Below are 10,444 nucleotides of genomic sequence, written 5' to 3'. Positions count from 1 at the left end.
GGAGCGGCTCTCCGAAGCATAACTTTCATTTGACAAGTGTGTTTATTAAAATATTCTCTTCTGTACAAACGGTTTGACTTTTGTCCGGCTGTCTGGGATCAGCGGGAGGGTGACTCTTTATATTTCCCTCAATGTGAAGATAATCTGTTCTAACTGTTGGTCGGACAAACTAAGAAACAACTTTAAAAAAAAAGAATTCCTGATAAAAGACAACTTGACACTAGAAGTTGGGAAAACAAATGAATTTATTTTATTTTGTAACACCACTGCTATACAAATACGTATTCTATAGCGGTATACTGAAGTATGATGTGATATACAATTACAGAGCTTTAAAAACATGATAAACTTGAATGCATCATGTTAAAAAGATGTGCCCAACTTGTTCTATTTCCTCCAGACAGGTGCACAGAGTGTGACTCTGATTGTCCTCCACTAGGTGGCAGCAGTTCCTCACGTCATAAACCCGTGGACATGCCTCCAGTGTTGTCAAGGTGGAGACATTGTTGTGACTGAGTAACAAGCACTGATCGGTATGTGACAGGAAGTCATCTCAGCCTGTGAATCCGACCGTGTGACTCTAATGTTTGGGAGGGAACGAGCAGAGAAACCTGCTCACTTTGCTGTTTGGATGAACTGAAATGCGACATGGCGATGGATCTGATCCCAGTGCTGCTGCTTATTTGTCTTCCACAATACTGCCAAGGTAAGTTTATGTAAAAGACATTTGGTTTTTAAATATAAAGGAAAGTAAGTTCGTTCTACACTGAGGATGCCGTATGTTATGAGAACGCTTCGGTCATTCGAGAAGTACCATTTCATTTGGATCAGCCGTGTAAGAACCAGTTTATGAAACACCCTTTTGTCTGCCTTTACATTATAGAATCTCTATTTTCTTCCATAAAACAACTTTATTCCACAATAGAAATCATCAGGGTTGGTCACATGCCAGCTGATGGAGACAGAAACATCCAAAATGTTGGCAGCAGCTTGGAGGATGTCCGCTGTTAATTCTCCATAGACACCAGCTTTGCTCACAAAAACAATTTGACACCATCATATATCACATCGTATGTTTTCAATCTTTCCTCACAAAGTGCAGGTAAACACCCGCTTCGCTTTCTCACCTTCTGCCAGAGGAACGTGACGAGTGACGAACAGTATGATATTGAATATGACGGCGATCAGCTCCTCTACGTGGACCCCGCCACCTACCAGGCCGCTCAGCGTCTGCCAGAGTTTGCGGAGCAGTGGGTCCCTGATCCTGGACTGGGTCCCTGATCCTGGACTGGGTCCAGACGCCGCCGTGTCCCTGGGCACCTGCATGTACAACGTCCCTCGAGCCGCAAAGGGAGAAGATTACCCCGAAGAGGTCATAGGTGAGGGAGCTGATGCACTGATTGTAGGAGTGCTTTTGAAGATGTTAGAGCCGAAGTAACCTTTAGTGCAAAAGAAGTACTCTGATCATTCAGTTAAGTACAAACACCAATACAACCAACAATGTAAGAATACTGTATTTTAAATAAAAGTCCTGCATTGTAAATCCTACTTATTATTGAATGCTAAATCTAATTGTGTCAAAAGTCAAAATACCAACTATCAACTAAATGTAAAAAGGTTCCTTTAACATAAAGTAGAAATACTAAAAGAATAATAAGTCCAGCACTTGAGTACAATTTCCACTACTTCCTTTAGTTCCTTCAGAGGAATGGTCAGATGATCTCCGTCTGAGCCTCTGAAGCTGCAAATAAAAGCGGTTAAATACCGAAAATACAACAACCGCCAGTCGAGAGTCACGCTGCTGGGTTCGTCTTTCCAAAAACTAGATTATATCCTAATCACAAGAACAAAAGCCAGCGAAACAGCTGTAATGGGAGCGACAGTATAAGCTGTGCTGTTAAACGCAAGTTAATGAGACGAGTGCTCTGGTGTGTGTTCTTAAGAGAAGAACCAGGGAACCAGCAGGGACAATCTCTGCGAGGTGCAATTAACCTCTCTGGGTGCGTAATCATGCTTGTACTGTCAGTGCAGGTTAAAGCGCCTGCCATTGTTTATTGTGTAGCTCTGCACTGGGGAGTTCCCATTAATTAGCGTTTCATGACACTGGTGTGTGTATCTATGACAATCTTCCGCTTGTTCGGGATTTACTTACACAAAATGATCTGGAAATGTAAGCGCATGTATTCCTTTATCTATGATTTTAGTTCCTTTAAGACTGTGCCGTGTCACAGAAATCCCAACATTGTTTTTGCTTTAGGATGATCAAAGCCACAACCTATCATTTGATATTTGACTCATTGCCAAGGTTGGAATCTTCAAGTGCCAATTAAGATTTTCAATGACTTTAAAGTGGCCAGTCAAAATGTTTTTAGTTTTTGGCCGTGTCGTGTAACTTTATCTTCCTCTGCTAAACATCAACCCTGCAGCCAGTCCCACCTCCATAATCTACCCCAAGCTGGAGATGGAGCTGGAGATCCCCAACACACTCATCTGCTTCGTGAACGACTTCCATCCGCCCACAGTCAACATCGCGTGGACCAGGAAAGTAACGGAGGCTAGCACCATGGCTCTAGGAATGGCATTTATTTATCCATCCATCCATCCATCACTCATCCATCCATTTATCCACCAATTCGTCCATCAATTTGTCCATCCGTTCATTCATCCGTCCATCCATTCATCCATTCATCTATTTATTTATCCACCCATCCATCCATCTATTTAACCATATATCTGTCCATTCATCCATCCATCCATCCATTCACCCATCCATCCATCCATTCACCCATCCATCCATCTATTTATCCATCTATCTGTCTATTCACCCGTCCATCCATCTATTTATCCATCTATCTGTCCATCCATCAATTTGTCCATTCATCCGTCCATCCATCCATCTATCTGTTCATCCATCTATTTATCCATCCATCCATCTCCATCTATCCATCCATATCCATTCATCCATCCATCCATCCATCCATCCATCCATCCATCCATCCATCCATCCATCCATTCACCCATCCATCCATCTATTTATCCATCAATTTGTCCATTCATCCGTCCATCCATCCATTCATCCATCCGCTCATCAATCCATCCATCCATTCAGCCATCCATCCATCCAAAGAGGAGGAATTCATAAGTCACACATAAATGACGTGTATTTGGTGTGTTAAACACATTTAACAATGATTTTGCATCTGCAGTAGAAAGCAGGGCTTCAGGTGACAGATGGTAACTTTTGTCGGGTATCAAATTTCAGCAAGTGATATTTGGCAGGATATGTTTGGCACAAAATGTTGGCAACAAGCAGCTTTAGTATACAGGCTGGAATCAGCCTGCAAAACCTCCCATCAGTAAAAGCCTCATGCTCTCTATCTGCGTGTCTTTTCCCACAGTGGCTGAAGTGCACACAGAGCAGCAGGTTGTAGAGACGGCGGTGTGTGTTGGTGGTGTGATCCTGGGGCTGATTGGAGTTGTCACAGGACTCTGGTTCATCATGAAAGCCAACAAGTCCTGCCGGACGTGAAAGGCATCAAGACAAACACCTGAATTTCGATGTCAGATGCGTGATGGCCTTGATCTTTTCTCCCTTGTGTTTTTCCCCTGGGAGTGAGATGAACTCTCTTTTTTTTTTCCTACCATAGTTTTTTTATACTGAAATATTATATGTCGTCTTTGTCTATTTCTGCAACAACAATGGATCGAAACCTGGGCTAAAAACACATCCGTTAAACGTTAAATGCAACAGTTTGACATTTTGGCACTCAGGTATCTGTACTGCAATTAAAAAGCTTCTATCAGGAGATGGTAGGGTTAGCTTAGCTTAGCTTAGCTTAGCCCAAGGACTGGGAACAGGTGGAAACAGCTAGACTGCCTCCAGCCAACAGTGACAAAATCCCCCTACCAGCACCTCTAAAACTCACGAATTAGAAAAGAAATGTTCCGGCATACAACCCCCAATAAAAAGACAAACAGCTGTTTTTTTCCTGCTTTACTTGTTGTTTTGATTAAACAGAAGAGATATAAAAAGTAAATTAGTGCGCTTAGTGACCTTATATTTCACAGATAAAAAATTGGTTTCATTTATTGGCATCCAAGTCTCTTCCATATCGCAAATTTCCCAAAATGTCAAAAAAAAAGAAGAATCCTTAGTTTAGGCTGAAGTAGCTATTTTTATGAATTTGATAAAACGTTGTCTGCAGTGGACACATTGTCTTTTATTTTACAGAAGAATGTATCGAACAATAAAATGCAGAAGAAGTGTTTCCCACAGTATCATGTTTGCAGCTTATTGTACAAATGAAGCGCACGATGGAGAAGTTGAAAGTGTCTGTTCCAGTATAATGGCGTGCGTGTCAAAGTGCACACACAACCACATTGACATGAAAGAGAACCATCCCCTCACAGCCTCGCGCGTGTGTTTATTAACCCTTCATCACAGCAGCCTGTGTGAGCACTGGCACGCTCACAAAGTCACCATCAATTATCACCACAGCGACTACGCTTTTGGGCATATTGCTGCTGCTGCGGGGACTGCCTGCCACAAATAATCAGTCAGTAATGTTTTGTCATGTCTGCTTGCTCGTGTGTTGATACGGACACAGGGTGGCGATGCTCCAAACTGCCTCTTTTTTCTCTCTGCTGGATTTATTTACAAAACCAGAAAGACATGTTCATGTCAGCGCTGCACTTGCACGATCATTTGTGTCATTTCTTCTCATCAGGAAGTAGTTTAGTCATAAACTAGGATTTTGACCAGACGAAGGCGCAGCATAAAAAGTCAAGAGCCTTGTGACTCATCCTGAAGAGGAAATGAAAGTTGCATCACATCCAATAGACTTGAGTTGACGTCTCGTTTAATTGGTCTGCAGATTCCTTGGTCTTAGAAATAGAACAAAGGAGCTTTTTGTTCGGCCAATGTGCAGTAAAACAAATGATTGCCACCGTTGTCTGTCTGTACTCACTGATTTTCTGTCCGTTAGGGGGCTTTGTATACCATGACAACAGCCAGGCCCATTATTCAGAAGGAGCAGACTGGATAGATTGGGTATGTGCTTCTATGATTCCTACTCGTTCTTTGGAGGAGGTTTGGAAACAGGATATTACAGGCCTAACAGTGCCAATTCATTTGGCTTAATTTCCTTCAGTAGAAAAGGGAAACAATTGTTCTCTCCCCGTTCTTTAATTAAATGGCCTGAAGAAAAGTGTTTCGCCCCGGCATCGCTCTTCTGCACTGTGTGCCTTGAAGCAGCCTCCACATCCAGCAGGTCATTCAGCTAATCTCTTGCTCCAATCGTTTCTACACCCCAGTGCCTCCGGTCGTCAAGGTCCGTCCAGCCGTTTAAAAATATCAGCAAACAAAAGAGCTACAAAAGCCCATCTTTACAAAAGAGAAGAATAAAAGAATAAACCAAAAGGAACCGGACGTGAGTGCAGCGTCGTGGGCTTTTCCCCCCCCGGGAAGCGAGGGTGAGCTGGCTGAGAGACGGGGCCGAGGTCGACACCGATGTGTCGTCCACGGACACCCTGGCCGACGGGGACTGGAGCTTCCAGCTTCACACGTACCTGGAGCTCACACCCAGAAGAGGGGAGAGGGCGAGCTGCAGGGTGGACCACAGCAGCCTGAGGAAGAGCCTGGAGGTGGACTGGGGTAAGAAAACACAAAGCAGTTATACTGATGGATGACTTGGAAATGAATAACACCATTTATAGAATTGAGTTTCTTTTCAAACAACGCAGCATGAAGTCCCTAAGGCCTGCTAACGTTAGCGTCATGTCACCTTACAACATTGAACTCTTTAAAGGTACTGGATAAGATGAAACGGGTCTTCAGGTTTTGTAACACTTTCTTTTCATGTTCCAGGTTTGACTTCAGTCCATTAGGCAGTCAAGGGCACACATCTCCACGGCAACCCCCTGAATTATTGATTTTCTAACAGAATAAGACACGATAAAGCTCAGATCAGAGCCATGTTTTGTTCAAAAAACAGTGTCGCCCACAAAACAGAAAATCGTCCCCTTCAACAAGCATGACGGTGGAAGGAGAAAAACGGCATTGTGGGAAGATGAAATGCTGTTCGTTTATTATGGAACCGTCCCCGCTGACATGGCAGAGCTTCTCCTTTATCATCTTTCGTCAACCAAGGACTCAACCGACACGTTATCCTTCAAAAAAAGAAAGTGCCATGAAGTGTTCCAACCTTGTGTTCATTGTTCTGATCATTTTGTAGGATTAAGGCGTCCGACCTGTCACTTACAATGACTGCCTCACACATAAGACTCATGTGTGTGTTCTATATGACCTATATGTCTATTACGGAACAAAGTATTTTATTAATCCCATAAGGTGCACACAACAAAATTAAATGTGTATTTGAAAACTCAACGGAACACAGACAGAGCAGGTATTTAAAGGTGTCGAACTGTACACAGAATCATTTCTGGACCGACTGGTTGTGTAACAAGTTGCTGTTTGCTAACAAGTGCACCATATCAACCTCAAAGGTGTTACTGCTGCCCCCAAGACCTAGATCATTGTCAGAAAACCGAGGGCATGCAGTGGCAGCTGTGACCCTGTTTGTATTCTGTGTGTGGATGTATTTACAGTGGCATGTACAGTTATAATAGAAAATACAAAAACATACACTGGAATTCATCCAGACCTGTAAAAATGTTTTGTCAGCCTACCAGCCTTGCTGATACTTGTCCTGCTATGCATGCAGATCATGTCAGAGAATGTGCACAGATATCATGTCGGCCTGTGAAGATGTATGGATCCAGTGATCGCTTCATCAATGACACCATAATCTGAGTATTAGGCTGTTTTCCTCAATTCAGTATGTATTGACTTTCTCAGTCCGCAGTGATACGGTGTGATGTCCGCCCTTTCTGTCACAGCGAGACAAAATAAACCTTTTCTGCTTATTCAGTGGCGCTGCACTTCTCAATCTATAAACCATTACTCTTGGACAACCTTTGCAACGTCGATTACAAGTGTGAAAGGTTCTGTTGCTGCTGGATTTCATCCTGTGGATTACATTTGTGAAGCACGGACCTGTGTTACATGTTAGATCCCTACTGGATTCACAGCATGTTATGATGCAGAAGATGAATGTGCTGTTGCAGAGAGACTCTGTGTTTCTGAACTTCAATGAGAAAAAAACCCTCTTCTTTCTCCGACACCAGCTGTTCAATCCCACGCCACTCTGTAAATGATTCAACCCGATATGAGTGGACTATTTCCAAATTGACTGAGAGGCTGTGAGAGCTTTGAGCCTGAACCCTCTGTGCTTGTTAGCTGGCGTTTCGGAGTGAACCACTGACTCACTGCTGTCAACATGGCAAGTCTCTTCACCGCTGTGGCCGTGCTGGCCGTGCTGTCCGGTGGGTTGTGTGAGGAGAAAGTCTTTCTGCAGCGAGCCGGCGAGGCCTTCAGCAGCAGACAGCACAGATCTCTGCTCACCGTCAGCAACGGGGAGAAGTTTGGGAACTGGACCTGGCCCGAGATGTGCCCTGACAACTTCTTTGCTGTCGGCTTCAGTCTCAGGGTAAAGACACCGACTGTCACATCTTACGAATATTCTATTTCAAAGAAGAAAAATTAGGGAAACACACTCAAAAGACAAGATTCAGGGGATGAGATCTGTTTGCTGATGTTGAAATAAATACGTCAGAGTTGTGCAGCTTTTACCTTCTCCTTTTAGTTTGGATTTGAAAGTGAAGACACAGAAATGAAAGCCAACTTGTGGAGGAGCTTGAAGGCAGGTTTGGCCGTATTAGCATTATTTTTGGTCGCATTAATTGTTCCTCCTATCTTTTGCTAACAAGATTCCAATGTAAGAGATGATGGTTCCAATTCCCAGTATTCGTTCTGTGCACAAATGCACTCCTAAATTCAGACAAAGCGGTCTGAGTGAGTCAAATCAAATGTGTTTCTACCAAAGTTGTGATCTTTAGAGTTTTAAATTCCCTCAGCTGTCGCTGAGGGAATTTAAAACTCAGGGAAACACAGAGAGTGCATTTGTACGAAAGAGACTTTGAAAGAAACTTCCATCTTGTCTCCCCATCTCATATCGGAGTTTCCTTAGAAAAATATCACTTCACAGCCATCAAGGAGAGGAGGAACGATCACAGCAATCAATCTGCTCCTGTAAACCTGCATGCGGAACAAGTCTGACAAGCCGTGAGCTTTCACACCAGATTTGGCAGCAGCTTCACCAGGATAAGATAAGCTGGTTTGACCAGAGCTGTTCTGGGAATTGTTCTCTGTTTCCTCAGGTGGAGGCAAACCAGTACGGGGCGGACGACACTGCTCTGAATGGAATCCGCCTCATCTGTGCCAAAGACGAGAACCGCGGCTTCCTGTATTCAATTGAATCCCACACGGGCTAGTAAGTAGCTCGTGAATACCACCTTCTAATGAAGAGCGCTTTATAAAGGGCTAATTAATGGTTAAGAAAGCATTGGTTAAAGCTTTATAGATCAGTTGTATGCCATTGATAAAGCCCAGTGACCGGTTTTCATCCCTTTTTTGTTGGTAATAATGCATTTATAAACATTATTAACCCTTTAACAGATGCTTATGGGTTTGTGACTTTCTTATAAGCAATTAAGTCAGCAGGTATATAGATATGCTATAAGTCATTGATGCAGATTTTTGATCATCAAATACTTGTCCAGATTGTATGTAGTCCTGTTCTATAACAATAATAAGAATAAGAAGTTATACACTTCATTATCGCCATAAACGTACCACACCTAAAATACAATAAAATAAGATAATCATGAAATAACAACAACTAAAAAACAACATAAAACAAAGTGGATCTGGTAAAAATAAAACGTGGGTGTAAAATTTATAAAATACTTTTAAAAAAGTATTTAAGCTTTTAAGATTTAATTTAAAATTGTATTGATTTAAAAGGTCATCTAACCGGTCAAAGGAAGTTTTCACAACCTGGCAACACAAAAGTTATTAGTTTTAATGCCTCATATCTGATGTATGAAGTCGTAGTAAATTCTTTATTAACAATTAATAAAGTCAATAAGTGCTGCACCTATAAAAAAACAGATTTTTATGGCAGTTCAATAAAGCTGCAGCGTGTGATTTGATCCTTTACAAGAGAGTTTTGTTTAAAAGTGCAACCGCTGTCAAGCAACTACATTTAATGATCTGTGTACATTTTATGTGTCCTCTGAAATTATCAGTTTAAAATGATTTTTACGTTGGAGTATTCAGCAGGAGTGATTCTAATCACTGACATCACTCAACACGTCAATAGAAATATGCTTTCCTTTGCCCTCCTTGAGCTCGTCTGCCCCTTACTCTGAAATGTTGCTTATATGTCTTTAAACATGCAGCTGTTTGTTGCTGGGGCCACATCTCTCTCGTGAAAGAGATCCTCGATCCCAGTGGGACTAACCTGGCTGTTCTATAAGAGTCAGATAAATACAGCAGGAAGCTGCAGACGGGCAGTTTCCCATCATGTTCAGAGGGGAAATGTAAGCGCTGGCAAATGACTTCCCTCCAGTGTTTCCAGCCCTCATTGGATCTCATCCTGATTCTTTCTTTGTCCCCCCCCCCCCCCCCCCCTCCAACCCCTCTCTTGCATTTCCTCCTCTCCTCTCCAGCTTCGGTGACTGGTCCCAGACCCAGTACTGCCCCAGTGGCGTGCTCACCTCTTTCCAGATCCGCGTGGAGCCCCATCAGGGTCTGTTCGGCGACGACACGGCCGTCAACAACATCAAGTTCCGCTGCAGCAGCAACCCGACGCTGGAGGGGCCCGGCACCGACTGGGGGGAGTACGGCCTCTGGAGCCAGGTGTGTCTCAATGGAGGAATCTGTGGCATCGAGACCAAGGTGGAGGAATACCAGTACGGCCTGGACGACTCCAGCCTCAACGATGTGCGCTTCCATTGCTGTGCCAAGCCTCAGCAGGTAGGACTCAGGGTTGTTCATTAAAAACCAAAATCCCAGAAGTGGTTGAGGGGTTAATGACACATTCACTCAATGTACAGCAGGTTTTTCTGGGTGGATTTACGTTTGGTTTCTTTAAAGAAGTGACAACTATTTTATTTCAGACAGAGTTGCCGTGTACTGTAACCCTACACTCTTACCCTGTAACCTGCCGCAAGAGGCAAGAACATTCAGCAGTGAAATATTTTATTCTGAGCCCTTTAAGGACTTTTTGACCATGTTGGCTTGAAGGTTCTCAGGGTTTATATGCTCATGAAAAAGTCTTGGAATTTGGAAATAGCAATTTCCAGGCCTGGAGAAGTTTGGGAGGAATAAATAAATCCAGAAGGTTTTGGGCCTCAAGAGCAGACCACCTCAAGGTGTCACTCAGACAGAACCAGGACATTCTGATGTAGCATTTCAAAATCAAAGCCCTTCAAAATCTCATTCATGACACGATTTGTCTAATTTCAGATTAGATTTTAG

At 43.1% G+C, this 10,444-nt stretch overlaps 1 protein-coding gene across 1 annotated transcript; it reads left to right on the top strand.

The window, feature by feature from the left end:
- Positions 1-7,340: 7,340 nt before the first annotated feature.
- Positions 7,341-10,444, top strand: LOC306782669 (vitelline membrane outer layer protein 1 homolog; the record flags this gene model as incomplete). Its single annotated transcript, XM_079276113.1, has 4 exons — positions 7,341-7,550; positions 8,281-8,393; positions 9,634-9,940; positions 10,433-10,444. The coding sequence occupies 4 exons, from the start codon at positions 7,341-7,343 to the stop codon at positions 10,442-10,444; spliced, it is 642 nt and encodes a 213-aa protein (XP_079132239.1).

Source organism: Melanostigma gelatinosum (assembly GCF_949748355.1).
Source record: "Melanostigma gelatinosum genome assembly, chromosome: 9".
Taxonomy (NCBI): domain Eukaryota; kingdom Metazoa; phylum Chordata; class Actinopteri; order Perciformes; family Zoarcidae; genus Melanostigma; species Melanostigma gelatinosum.
The sequence above is the reverse complement of the archived record's forward strand: the minus strand, read 5'-3'. Positions and strand labels throughout refer to the sequence as shown.